Source organism: Olea europaea, chromosome 14 (assembly GCF_002742605.1).
Source record: "Olea europaea var. sylvestris chromosome 14, O_europaea_v1, whole genome shotgun sequence".
NCBI classification, from domain to species: Eukaryota; Viridiplantae; Streptophyta; class Magnoliopsida; order Lamiales; family Oleaceae; genus Olea; species Olea europaea.
In genome coordinates this window covers 7,965,741-7,980,020 of record NC_036250.1, presented here as the reverse complement: position 1 = coordinate 7,980,020, position 14,280 = coordinate 7,965,741, and the positions used below count along the sequence as shown (strand labels likewise).

The 14,280-nt window shown below is 42.3% G+C and overlaps 1 protein-coding gene across 1 annotated transcript; it reads left to right on the top strand.

Annotated features, from left to right (window-relative positions):
- Nucleotides 1-3,882: 3,882 nt before the first annotated feature.
- Nucleotides 3,883-6,446, top strand: LOC111409016. The gene is made up of 2 exons (XM_023038909.1): nt 3,883-4,335; nt 4,418-6,446. The coding sequence occupies exons 1-2, from the start codon at nt 3,976-3,978 to the stop codon at nt 6,176-6,178; spliced, it is 2,121 nt and encodes a 706-aa protein (XP_022894677.1). The 5' UTR covers nt 3,883-3,975; the 3' UTR covers nt 6,179-6,446.
- Nucleotides 6,447-14,280: the final 7,834 nt, after the last annotated feature.

Genomic DNA, 14,280 nt, shown 5'->3' with positions numbered 1-14,280 from the left:
ATCTTCAAAGTATCTTTTGTGCTTCAAATTAATCATTGGATATTTACACTTTGGTCCCCCATACTTTGGATTTGCTTCATTTTATCCATTTTCCATTCTTTCTTCCAATTCTTCTTTGAAATATAAACTTTTTCCTAATAAAAGCAATAAATAACAAATTAAGTACTAATCCGTTCAAAGAATAATAAAATACCATTATTTAAGATCCCAAATAAGTGTAGAAACTATATTTATCAGCTAATAATGTGATTGGGGACATTGGCCATCAACATGACTAAAAGTAAAGGCCTCGATTTGGCCTCAAATATAGAAGGGAACCATAGTGAGAATTTTGACAAAATCAACCTGGCTTTCGATGTACTAAAGTCATGCATGAACACAATGAATTATGGGACAAATTTTACAAAGCACAAATCACAACAAAATACTTACATAATTACGACTTCCATGAAAGAATGTCAACTCACTAAAAACAGTAAACACTTATTAATAAGGCCATCACACTTCTACTTTAAAAAATCACATCGAATTGAAACATACCGAGTCAGACCTTGTAAAAATTGAAACACTATCTCCGATCGAGAAACATTTTTCGACTAGTAAAGCGCTAGAATTCCCATACATTTCTCTTTCTGCCCAAGAATTGGCTGCAAAATCCTCAAAAAGAGAAAATGTTGTCGAAACTTGGGAAATTCTACTATTAACTTAAAAAATAATTTTCATTTTTTTGAGGTCAACAAGTAATATTATCTAGTACCAGGCAATGCGACGGAGAGCATTATTAATTGACAATTGGCCAAGGCTTAAACTACTGTCTCATGCATAATCTTGAAATTCAACACTCAATCTTGAATGGAATCTTAAGGATTAAAAATAATAATAAAAAAAAGAGTTTCACAATATGATGAACGACATTATTAACATATGATGAACGAAAAAGCAGCACTAGATTGCTAGAAATCAAGCTATGCTTAATTTATAGGCAATTAGGCATCCCTACTCTACCGATCATGGTTAAACTACAATTAATTCGTTTGAAAAAAGGTTACAAACTCCTTAATTATTTTCAGTTGCTTAATCATGTCACTGGTCGTTTGGGTGTCATTTTTAATTAAGTTTAGGTTCTTATCCTCAGGAAATTGACACAAAGTAAAAAGTCGGTAAAAGTAGAGTAAATTCAATTGTAGATATTAATATTTAGACAAAAATAAGTAAATTATTGTTGGATTACCTAACTTTGATTAATTTATAAAATGATAATTAGGTTTATGGAAGCAAGGTCTCTTACGAGATAAAAAGTAGAATAGACTTTTGGCAAATAATAAATGTTGTTATTTCACACGGCACGGCACGACACGACGCGGAACAACACAATTACACATTTAACCTTGTTTGATTTAGATAAAAAATATATTTTTACATATTTATCAACTTTTTAATCATAATTTTTATTTTTATTTATTAAATCTATTAAAAATCTTATTTTTATCAAAATCAAACATGAGTTTAATTTCATGCATTCCAAAGACCATGTTAGGCCCATTTGACAACCATTAAAATGAATTTTGGAATAGTGATTTTTTTTAGAACGTATGTTTAAAAAATAGGAAAAAAAATTCGATTTATGTATAGAATATTTTATTATAAAAATGTATGGTTAACAATGTGTTTGAAAAAAAAAAATTGTTTTAATGATTATCAAATTATGTAAGGGCGTAAGCAATTAGAGGAAATCAATGATGCTACAAATCCCGGGCTCCGTTCCAGGGCCGAGGTGGCGCGTGCCTCGGCCCTTGATCTTTAATAGATGGGGCCCTCACCCCTTTACACCAGGGGCTGAGATTTCGCCACCTCAGCCCCTGGATTTAATCCCGGGATTTGCAGCATTTCTCTAGAGGAAATAGTGTCTGAAACGAACGTGAATCTTCTTGCCATTTTGTTTTCAAGGGAATTCAATGAAATTTTTGTTTCTCAATTTCAGTAGTTTTTGTAGCATTATAAGATTACAACCAGAACAATGGTAAAAATGATAACTGATACTAATAGACTACCTCTAAATAGAAATATCCATGAAATTATCTACGCCATGGCATAATATCGAGTTTTAGCCCTTGTTTGATCCCCATTATTTTAAAAAAATGAATTCTTCTATAGTGTTTTAACATCATTTTAACCACATATTTTTCAATAAAATAATATTACACACAAATCCAAAACATTTCCTTATTTTTTAACCACATATTTCTCATCAATACACTATTCAAAAATTCAATTTTCCTCTCAAAATGGGGCTCAAACAAGGGCTTAGTCAGACTCGAGATCACTCGTCGTCCTTAACCCTCAAGACAAGACGATAGATGCTATTCGAAAATAATTTGACACTAAATTGTTTTTTGCAGAACAATTGGTTGCTAATAACTACACCATATAACTCTACAGGCAAGCCTCAAGAATATTTCATTTAATATTCAGCAATTCCTCTTTTACAGTGGAATTGTTGCTAGAAATCCAACAGATGCTGCCAGCATTTGGCTCATCTTTCTGTTTGTTTGTTTTTTTAACCATTATTCGACAGATTGCTGCCAAGTGTCTTCTAATAGAATTCTGCCACCCATTTTCTGTACATGCAGCAGATCTCTTTAATGTTTCACATGTTAAAAAAAATTATGGAAATATTTTTTCTTTTCTAAACATCATTTCAGTAAACTTTTATCTTTTTTATGCAGCTCCACCCCTGCCTACACCTATAAGAGTGGAAGAAGTTGTCATTGAAAAAATAAATGATACCATCTAACATTAATGGTGCTAAAACACCAATTTATGTGTTATTATGTGATAAGTTTAATTAAATGTAAAATTATGCGATTCATTTAGTGACATGGAGTGTTGAGAGGCCCATTGTTTGCATCATCTTAAAAAGAGGTTGAACCCCAACTTTGAGGACTCCCACCGTCCCGTCCCTAGAGTTTTGTGAGGGAGGTAAATCACGGGATGTGCTCCATCAAGCCAGGGAACAAGAGTTGCATGTACACTGCGTCTACAAAAAGTTCAATTCCATGTCTCAGAAATCGAACTCCCACACTACGACTGTCAGCAAGGCGTAAGATAATCTCACTCTTATTCTTTGCACCACCGTGGGACATAGCCCCTGGTTAGCTACCATTTTTCAAAAACTCATATATCATTTAACTCATTTTCAACTCATTTCATGAAATCCAAAGTTTCTATTTATTTTTTCTCACATTCATCATCTTTTATCAAACTCTACAAAAAATCTAATTTTTATTTAAACTAAACAAGGACAAATATACGTATAGTTTTAAAATAAAAAATAAAAGTTGAACATGAATTAAGCTTAACAGCTGAGCTTTGAGCTATATTTATAAGCTTATCATTTATTCGGAGACAAAGGACAAAGAAATAGAGTACTTGAATTGAAGTCATATATCTACTTAACATGAAATCCCAATAGAACTTTACTAAAATATTGTCACTATTTACTTCAATAACTCAAAGTCGAGATTTTGCATATGGAAATGCAAAGCTCAGTTTAAAATTTTGAGATGCAAAATGTACGTATGTATGTAGAGTTCGTTCTAGTTTCGACCCTTTTTATTGAAATTCATTTTTTTTCCAAATTAATTTTGAGTTACACGTTTCATGAAATTCACATTTTTTATCAACTTTTCAACCACATATTTCACAAACTTTTATTTAAATTTATTAAAAATCTCATTTTTGTCCAAATTAAATGGGGGCGAGATTTGGTCAAACACAAAATACACACATGTATGATGTATGTATATGTATTGTATGTATGTATGTGAGGACCATTATTTATCTACTCTGCCAGCTTCTTAATATACAGATCCCCACGCCCTTTTCACCCAATTACAATCCAACCATTTCATCCCTTCTCCTCAAACTCTGCAACAATTTGCAAGTTCTTTCTTCAACAAGATCATATATTGAGAAATGGGAACTGGTTGGAGAAAAGCTTTTTGCACAACAATTCCGAGAGACAGAAGAGAAGCCATTACTACACCAGTAGAAGATCAAAGCCCGACTCTCAGAAGCTATGCAAAGCTTGGTTTTCAATCTTGTGGAAGCAGCAATCCCTCTACACCTCGCTTGCCTTGCAAAGCCGCTATTAATAACTGTACAAATGATAATGTTGGTATTTATACTCAAACTCCATCAACCAATGATGATCTCATTAGTCTTCAATGCAGAACAACCCCAAAGTCTTACAGCAAAATCAAAAGCTTTGGCTCAAACCCATCTTCTCCAAGATCCCCCTTTTCAATCCTCAAGAAAACCCTCCGCCTATCCAGAGTAAGATTATAATTCAAGTTTTGGTATGTGTTACGTCCCATCTGGTTTTGATTTTTACTGTTTTTGGTTTTTGGATTTGCAGAATAGTTGTGGAGTGTGTATGCAGAGTGTGAAGACAAGCCAAGGGATGGCAATATACACAGCTGAATGTTCCCACACTTTTCATTTTCCCTGCATAGCCACTCGTGTAAAAAATCAGAACTCCCTAATTTGCCCAGTTTGCAACACCACCTGGAAAGATGTCCCTTTACTTTCCAATATCCGTAAACTTCAAGAACAAACACAATTTGATGAAACCAAATATAATAGAGTACAAGCAGAACAATCCCCGAAAATTACCCAACAAGAAACGCGGGCATTCAATGATGATGAGCCATTGGTTTCGCCCAAAAAGTTTATTCATATTCCAGAGGCTAATGAGGAGAAAGATGAAGCTGGTGATGAATTTCAAGGATTTTTCGTGAACCCCATTGCGAGCAACAGTACTTATCTACAAGACAAAGATGGCATAAATGTGGAGGTGAATTTATTGCCGGAGGCTTCAGTTATTTCCGTGGGCAGAACCCACCAGACTTGCGCTGTCGTTTTGAAGGTAAAAGCCCCTGCACTGCCTCCGCCGCAACCGACCCATGTTCTGGACCCGGCGCGACGTGCGCCTATTGACTTGGTTACTGTTCTTGATGTAAGTGAGAGCATGAGGGGAGCGAAGCTTCAGATGCTGAAACGAGCTGTGGGTTTGCTTATTTCCTCCCTCGGCTCGGCTGACCGTCTCTGTATAATAGCCTTCGCGGCTAGTCCGAAAAGGCTAATGCCACTGAGGAGAATGACGGCTCAGGGTCAAGGATTTGCTCGGAGCATCATCGACCGGCTTGTCTGTAGCCAAGGTAGTAGTGTCTGTGAAGCCTTGAAAAACGCCACAAAAGTTCTAGACGATCGGCGGCACAAGAACCCAGTTGCAAGCATTATCTTACTATCCGACGGTCAAGATGACAGTGTTCAAGCCAACAACACCAGCACAGCCGCCGGCGCCGCCACAAACCACCGGCGAGAATCGCCCCAGGTGTCATCCACTCGTTTCGCTCACGTTGAAATTCCAGTACGTTCATCTGGGTTTTCTCCAGAGCCAGCCGTGGACGCATTTTCGAAATGCGTTAGTGGATTATTGAGCGTGGTCGTTCAAGACTTGAAAATTCAGATTGGGTTCAGTCGTGGCTCGGATCCAGCCGAAATTTCAGCCATATACTCCTGCCACGTGCGTCCTACAGCGATGAACTCGAGCTGCATTGTGGTCGGCGATCTCTACGCCGACGAAGAAAGAGAATATCTCGTGGAAATTAGGGCTCCAATTGGGTCCCACTCACGCTCACAACATCATGTATTTTCAGTTAGGTGCAGTTACAAGGATCCAGCAACACAGGAACTAATCTTCGGCGGTGAGAATCCCCTGCTCGTCCCCAGACCTCGTCATAATGCCATTGGATCAAGATCCTCCATTGTTGAACAAAGGTTAAAAAATCGTTTCATTACGGTGCGCGCAATTGGGGAATCACGGCGATTAATTGAGCACGACAAGGTGACAAGAGCTATGCAGCTGTTGTCATCTGCTCATGCATTGCTGATACAGTACACATCAGAGTCAGCCGGCGAGTATGTTAGAGAGCTGGATGTTGAGCTGCAGACGATGATCCAACGGCGGAGGATTATTGGAAGAGAAATGGGTTTGTTTGTGGATGAGCGTGAGGAGCCACTTACGCCGACATCGGCTAGGAGAGCAGCTGAGAAGCTGGCTAAGATGAAGAATCGAGTTAGCGGTTTACACGGCTTTGAAAACGCTAAGTTTTAGCATTGGTGATTTTATTTTTCAATTGTACTACACGTACATTAATGTTTACACACCGATGTATGCGCCCCTCATATAAGAGGGACCCACTCTCTTTTTTTATTGGGCATGGGCCCCTTCTCATGTGAGGGGCACATCGATGTAAAAATAGTAAAATTCAATTTCTAGGAGATACAAGGTTAAATGATTACTCTTTTGTACTTATTATGGCTAAATCGTTGTGATAATTTTTAAACAATAATGGATATAGAAATCTTCCCAATTGGTATTATACGAAATTTCTTACATTGTGTTATTACTTATTATAGCCACGCTCTGTGCTTCATGTTAAAAAAATAAATAAATTAAGGAAATGGAAATGGAAAAAAGATTCATTCATATGGCTTTACCAAGCGGTTGGGTTGGGCTATTTAGATGTGAGAGGCTACCCATATTTCGAATTTAGTCATGTCTATTAGCCTATCCTTTTGTAAGTTTATGCATGGAAACTTGTTTTTCTATTTCCGGTTAACATCTATGTACGGATGTTAAAAGGGTACACGCTTGGCTCGACCCACCACATGAGTTGAGTGTGAGCTGGCTCGCTGCATCACTGTGGAGCAAGTTGAGCCGACTCGCTCACTACATTTTTTTTTTTTTTTTAATTTCGAAACGAAAATTGCAGCATTACTCCGCCAAAGTATTATGAATGCAAAAGGAAATTATGTTTCATCAAAATTGTTATCTAATGGTAAGGATATGTAAACGTAAAAATTATAATTGGTTAAAGCATTATAAAATTTTAAAAACCTTCCTCCTTTTGTCCAGGCTAGGGATGGGCTACAATTTTTTTCAAATAAATAGATAAAAGATGCACTATAATAACAATTAAAAAAAAAAAAACAAAATATGCTTACAGTTTTATCTTAGCAGTCTGCAATTGGACATATGAAAAAGATGCCAAAATGTCTCATTAATCTTCTTGAAGCCATTGGAGCATACAAACATGTACTTCTATTCATGTCATAACTTTGCACATGCCACGTAATTCACTTCGATCTAAAATATGGTTTTTGTTGACCCCGAAAAGTGTTGCCAACAGATGCCGGACCCACCCGCGCACATGTAAGTGAAAGTCCTACACGCTAAGACACGTGGACGGTCTGGAACAAACCTCTTTAGGGGCGTGGGAGTAACTCAACGACGCGGGACGAGTACGCTAGGAACCCGGCGAGATATTCGTAATCCGATTGTACAATAATTACCAATCGGTATTCATGAATGTGAATGTAAATATGTATATATTTGTGTTGTGTTGTAAGACAATATTAAAGAGAGAGTAAAGTGTGGTTCCTTGTATTGATTCTTGCATTAACCTTTCGATGTTACACAGAGGAAGTATTTATAGTGTTACATGTGAAATGACAGCCCTTAGATGAGGTGGCACGTGGCCTCATCTCCTTAACTCAAACATCCAATCCTAGGCATCATCTTTAACTTGCTAGCTTGCTGCGCATTTATTGCTTGTGCAGAACCCCCTTGCTAGTGATAAGACTTGACATATGCACTCATGACAAACGTTCCATCAATCATTCAAACAAGATCTTTATGTAGAAGATCTCTTGGGAGAGGTGATTGTAGAAGATGTTCCTTCATGGTTCGGGGGCCTCTGCTTCAGCTTCGGATTCGGGGCTTCTGCCACTCACGTAGTACTTCCGCTTTAGGGCTTCAGCTATCTTTACTGGCCTTGGCATATGGGCCTCGGCATATGGGCCTCGGATATACAACGCACCTCAGCTGGAGCGCCACGTGATTCAGATTGAGTGGGCCATAGGCTCACGTAGGTTGGCCAAGTATGACAACACGTAACAATAGTCCCCCAAGTCCAAGTATAGTCATTTATGTAATGCGTGGACTTCAATGAAATAAAGTCAGTGGGTTTGAAAGAAAATTTTGAACCATAAATAATAGTCCCCCAAGTCCAAGTATAGATATTTATATCATGGTTAGAGTTTGAAATGTTTTGTTGCGGGTGAATGATGTAGTAGCCGAGGTGGTGGTATGAACTGAATCTGCGAGGCTCGAGAGATCTGGTACATGGAGATGAGCCGAGGTGGTTTGGGAAACTGAACTTGTGAGGTTTGATGGCTGAATGGTGAAGTTGAAGCCGAGGTGGTTGTGAAAATCGAACCTGCGAGGCTTAATGGTTGAATGTTTAAGTTGAAGCCGAGGTGGTTGGGAAACCGAACCTGCGAGGCTTGATGGCTGAATGTTGAAGTTGAAGCCGAGGTGGTTTTGAAAACCGAATCTGCGAGGTTTGATGGCTGAATGTTTAAGTTGAAGTCGAGGTGGTTGGGAAACCGAACCTGCGAGGTTTGATGGCTGAATGTTGAAGACGAAATCGAGGTTCATTAATAATCATTTTTTCTTGTTAGTTGTGCCAATGATTTGATGTTTGCGCATGTTTTCGAGGAGAGGTGGCTAAATCATTGCGACTTTCAAGGCGCCTGCTGCCGTCGAATTAAAATCGTAATTATTAGAACAGCTGGAGTTTCTAGAAGCAGACGCATTGGCTGAGGTGCGTGGGAGACACGCTTAAATCGGAGGCGTAGGTTTGAAAAACCGTTTGAATTCTACGCCTTGGATTTGATTTAAAATGAAGGGTTCAGATTGAATGAGCTTCGATCTGACGGTGGGGTTCTTCCTGACCCTTTATAAAAGGTGAGAAAGCTCAATTTTTCAGAATTTTCCATCATTCGCAATTTCATTCCCCCTCTTAGATCTTAGACATTCCGGCGTTGAGGCAATCTTGTTTACTGCTTTTCCGGCAAACTCAGTTCGCGTAGTCTTTCAGTGGATATTTTTCACAGAAATTCCTCTTATTGTGTTCTTAGTCGCTTTCTGAGATGGAGTCGACCTCGGGAAGGGAGTTGGTTACTGTTGCGTCATTTGGTTGGGGGTCTGGTTATAGTGGGGACTCCGAGGTCAAGCAGATCGCTATGACCGAAGAGGAGGTAGATTACAATGTAGAGTGGGAGCGTCTAGAGTCCCTTCGAATATGACGTCGAAGAGGTTGGGGGAGATAAGAGAGAGGTACTGTGTACCTCATTATGTAGAGATGCTAGTCCCCGAAGCTCATGAGCGAGCCTGTTATCCGAGGCAGGGGTGTGTTGCCGTGAGTGAATATTTATTTAAGGCAGGTATGCGTCTTCCTCTGCACCCCTTTTTTAGGGTCGTGCTGAGGAACTTCATGTTGTCGCCGACCCAGGTTTTGCCAAATGGGTGGAGCCAGTTGGTCGGGTCGTACTTCCTGTGGAAGGAAGTGTCACTTGGGTAGGACATGCCTCTCCACGTTTTTATGACTCTCTTTCAACCTAGGATAATAGGTAAGGAGTCCAAGGGGTGGTACTACTTGACTCCGTGGGAGGCCCATGCGCCTTTTGTGGTGGGGCTGCCTTCTTCCATAAAGGAGTGGAAGGAGTCGTAGTTCTGGGTTAGGGGTAGGTGGCAAGTGATGGAGGGAGATAAAGCCCTGTCTTGCACAGTACCAACCCAGTACTATGAAGCTCATGAGTCTCCCACCCTAGTAGTTTGCATTCCTTTGTTAGCTCTAATTTTTTGTCTAACTGTTGATGCTTTGTTTGTAGATTGCAGTATGAGGTTCAAGCTGAGCCGGGAGGAGTTTGAAGTAATAGAGGATATTTACAAGAGACCTCTAAAGCTTCGCCACTTCGACCACCTCATCGACAGAAGTCGATATTTCCTGGACTTCGAACTGATGGCCTCCAAGGGTATGAAGCTTCCACACTCGTATATTTTTGTGCTTTCGTTTTGGTACTGACGCGGTGTGTTGTGCAGATAAGTTTAAGAGGAAGGAGTACCCAGCTCCTGACATGGCATCCATTCTGAAGGCGACTCTACTGTGAAGGCATGGCCCCTGAAGCCCGGGTCCAGTGGTGCAAAGGAGGTCCGAGGTAGGGTTGAACGACTCTCCAAGGACAGTACTTCGCGGGCTTCTGAAGAGGGGGTCCCCCAGAGGCAAGAGAAGGCCAAAGAGCCTCGGGGGAAGGAGAAGATACTGAGGAGCCGAAGAAGAGGAAAATCGTGCACCTCTCCAGCTCTTCTGGAAAACTTGGGAGTTCTGTGTTCCAAGGTAAAGAAGCCGGACCGCCGAAGCTACTAGAAGCTGCCTCGAAAGCGGTTAAGATTGAAATGGTCAGGCATGTTGAGGCTGAGGAGGCAAGAGAGGAGGCTGCGAGGAGGCAAGCCGAGGCAGTTGAGGAGGAGGCTGCCAAAGAAAGACCTGTTCGCGTACAAGGCAAGTCTTCGAGCTTTCTTGCCGGCAGGGAGGATCCTCTGGCCCTAGCTTTGGTGGAGGCCCTGCCACCTGAGATCCGAAGCGCCACTGAAAGATTTTATAGATTTTGGACGGATCGGTGGCAGCTGCATGCCTCCTCCTGTGATGCGACGGATTTAACCAGGGCTCTTGTGAGCCAAAGTGTTAGGACCTTTGCTCTCACACTGGAGTGTAAGGAGACTCTTATAGGCTTTCAGACGAGGACCCTGTCCTCTGAGAAAAAGATAGCCTCCCTTGAAGAGGAGCTGAAGGCAGCTAGGGCCGAAACTGAAGATGCCAGGGCTCAAAAACTTGAAGAATCGGCCAAGCTGGAGTCTGCCTTGACTCAGATAGAGGCGTTGAAGAGGGAGGTGCATGAGTCCCAGTGCGAGGTGGCCTCCTTGACGAAGAAGGTGGAGGTTTCCAATGACCACCAAAGGGTGACAGCTGAAGCCATAGAGAAGGCTAATCTGGAGCTGGTCGGGGCCCAAGATGCGTACAAGTACCTCGAGGGCCAAATGAAATGGTATGTCGATGATGCGACCCATGCTAGGAGGAAGCCCAAAGTGCAAGGGAGGAGGCAGTGAAGGACTATATTGCTAATTTTCACAACACTGCAGAGTACCAGAGCTTCAGCACGTACTGGAGGAACTTTGCTTACGTCGAGGTGATGGAGCAGGCTAAGGAGTTGTACCCAAATCAGGACTTGTCGCAACTCAGGCCAGAGTTTGTGGACGAGGTGCCTCAAACCCCAGCTGATGAGGCGGTGGGAGTTGAAGTAACAGAGGTAGGAGAAGCAATTTCTAACACCCAAGTTGCTGATGTCCCAATTGCTGAAGCACCTTCATCACCTTCCCAGGCTTAGGATAGTTTTCTTTTCAGTTATTGACGATGTACTGGCCTCAGGCCCTCCTTTGTACTTTCAATTGAAAATTAATATAATATCTCTTTTGTTTAATGTTGTTTCCTTTCTCTGAAGTGTATTGGCCTTGCTAAGCAATTGAACGTAATATTGATTGATGAACTAAATAACTTTCATTTGGTATCCCAACTCCAATCACTTGAACAAATAAATTGTACAAACCTCACAAGTTATGACCAATATGGGACTTAAGCAAATGAATTGTACTTGAACTTAATAACTGTAACCTAAAGGGATCCTGAGGATGGACCATGTTGCTGCCGAACTGGGAATATTAAGTGTATGAGCCTTGGAGTTCAAGCGAGGTGGCCCAGAGATGGGACCCTAGCCTCTCCTCCGAGGTGACGACGCTTCCCAACATGGTGGATGGTGCAGCCATGTTGAGGCTTCTCCTCTTGGCGTTCAGCCTCGCCAAAGGGAGGCATGTGCATGATCCTCGGAGTTCAAGCGAGGTGGCCCAGAGATGGGACCCTAGCCTCTCCTCCGAGGTGACGACGCTTCCCAACATGGTGGATGGTGCAGCCATGTTCAGGTTTCTCCCCTTGGCATTCAGCCTCGCCAAAGGGAGGCATGTGCATGAGCCTCGGAGTTCAAGCGAGGTGGCCCAGAGATGGGACCCTAGCCTCTCCTCCAAAGTGACGACGCTTCCCAACATGGTGGATGGTGCAGCCATGTTGAGGCTTCTTCTCTTGGCGTTCAGCCTTGCCAAAGGGAGGCATGTGCATGAGTTTCGAAGTTCAACCGAGGTGGCCCAGGGATGGGATCCTAGCCTCTCCTCCGAGGTGACGACGCTTCCCAACATGGTGGATGTTGCAGCCATGTTGAGGCTTCTCCTATTGGCGTTCAGCCTCGCCAAAGGGAGGCATGTGCATGAACCTCGGAGTTTAAGCGAGGTGGCCCAGAGATGGGACCCTAGCCTCTCCTCCGAGGTGACGACGCTTCCCAAAATGTGGATGGTGCAGTCATTTTAAGGCTTCTTCCCTTAGCGTTCAGTCTCGCCAAAGAGAGACATGTGCATGAGCCTCGGAGTTCAAGTGAGGTGGCCCAGAGATGGGACCCTAGCCTCTCCTCCGAGGTGACGCCGCTTCCCAACATGGTGGATGGTGTAGCCATGTTGAGGCTTCTCTCATTGGCGTTCAGCCTCGCCAAAGGGAAGCATGTGCATGAGCCTTGGAGTTCAAGTGAGGTGGCCCAGAGATGGGACCGTGGCCTCTCCTCCGAGGTGATGACGTAATGCAACAGTTTCAAACAAACGAATGTTATTGAATCATAGAAACGTTACATGAGTTGGGAAAGACCTTCCAGCGAGGTGATACACTCATTGGTAATAGATTCTGAGGTGATCGACATTCTATGGACGGGGTCATGCCTTGTCGTTCATGTCTTCAATCCTGTAAGTTCCAGGCCGAATCTCTTCTTTGATTTTATATGGGCCTTCCCAGTTCGGACCCAGGGAACCGGAACCAGGTTCCTTTGAGGAAAAGAAAACTCTTCTAAGGACCAAGTTGTTGATTCGGAACGATCTTTTCTTGACTTTTGAGTTGAAGTATCTCGTCATCTTCCTTTGATATGTACCGAGCTTCAACTGGGAGTCATCTTTTCTTTCTTTAATGAAGTCGAGGTCGCACCTCCTAAGCTCGTCATTTGTTATTTCACTCAAATGCAGACGTCTTGAAGACGGCAGTCCGACCTCAACGGGGCTCATTGCCTCAGTTCCAAATGCCATAAGGAAAGGTGTTTCTCCAGTTGGGGTCCTTGTGGTGGTTCGGATCGCCCATAGTACTTGTGGCAACTCATCCACCCAGGCCCCTTTCGACACATCAAGCTTCCTTTTTAGTACATGTTTGATTGTTTTGTTGACAGCCTCAACTTGGCAATTTGCTTATGGGTGGTGAGGTGTGGAGAAATGTTTCTTGATGTGAAGTTCCTCGCATAGTTCTCTGACCTTCTTGTTGTCGAATTGTCTGTCATTGTCTAAGACGATCGAATAGGGAATCCTGAACCGGCATATAATATTCTTCCATTAGAACTTGGAAGTGTTTGCTTCTATAATTTTTGCCAGTGGTTCGGCCTCAACCCATTTTGTAAAGTAATCGATGGCTACAATTGCAAAGCTTGAACCTCTTCTACCCTTAGGTAGAGGACCTATGAGATCCACACCCCACTTTGAGAAAGGCCAAGGGCTGGAGACTGCAGTCAAATCCTGTGACGATTGTCTTTGTACCGAAAAGAATCGTTGGCATTTGTCACACTTTCGTACAAACTGGAGGGCGTCCCTTTTCAGGGTTGGCCAGTAGTACCCCTGCCTCAATATTTTTTGTGCTAAAGATAGACCTCCAGAGTGATTACCACACACGCCCTCATGGACTTCTCTTAATATGTAGTTAGCCTCTTCTCCTCCAAAGTATCGTAAGAGTGGAGAGGAGAAGCTTCTCTTATAGAGAACATCATTAATGAAGAGGAAGTGGACTGACCTCCTCCGTAGCTTGTAGGCCTCAAGCTTGTCAGTGGGAAGTACCTGGTCTTTAAGGTATGCTACAATTGGCTGCATCCAGGTAGGGGTCCCAGCGACCCACATGACATTGGGGGCCTCGGTTGATGGTAGGAGGAGGTGCTCTATAGGTACTACCGTGAGTAGTTTCGAATCCTTGCTACTAGCGAGCTTGGAGAGTGCATCCGCATGAGAATTTTCGATGCGCAGGATCTGAATTAGTTCAAATTTTTCAAAGGACGGGATGAGGTTCATTACCATTTTCAGGTAGGAGGCCATTGTTTTGTCCTTGGCTGAGAAGTTACCATTCACTTGGCTAACAACCAGCTGTAAGTCACTGCTTATGAGGAGCCTCTTTACTTGCATTTCCCTTGCCA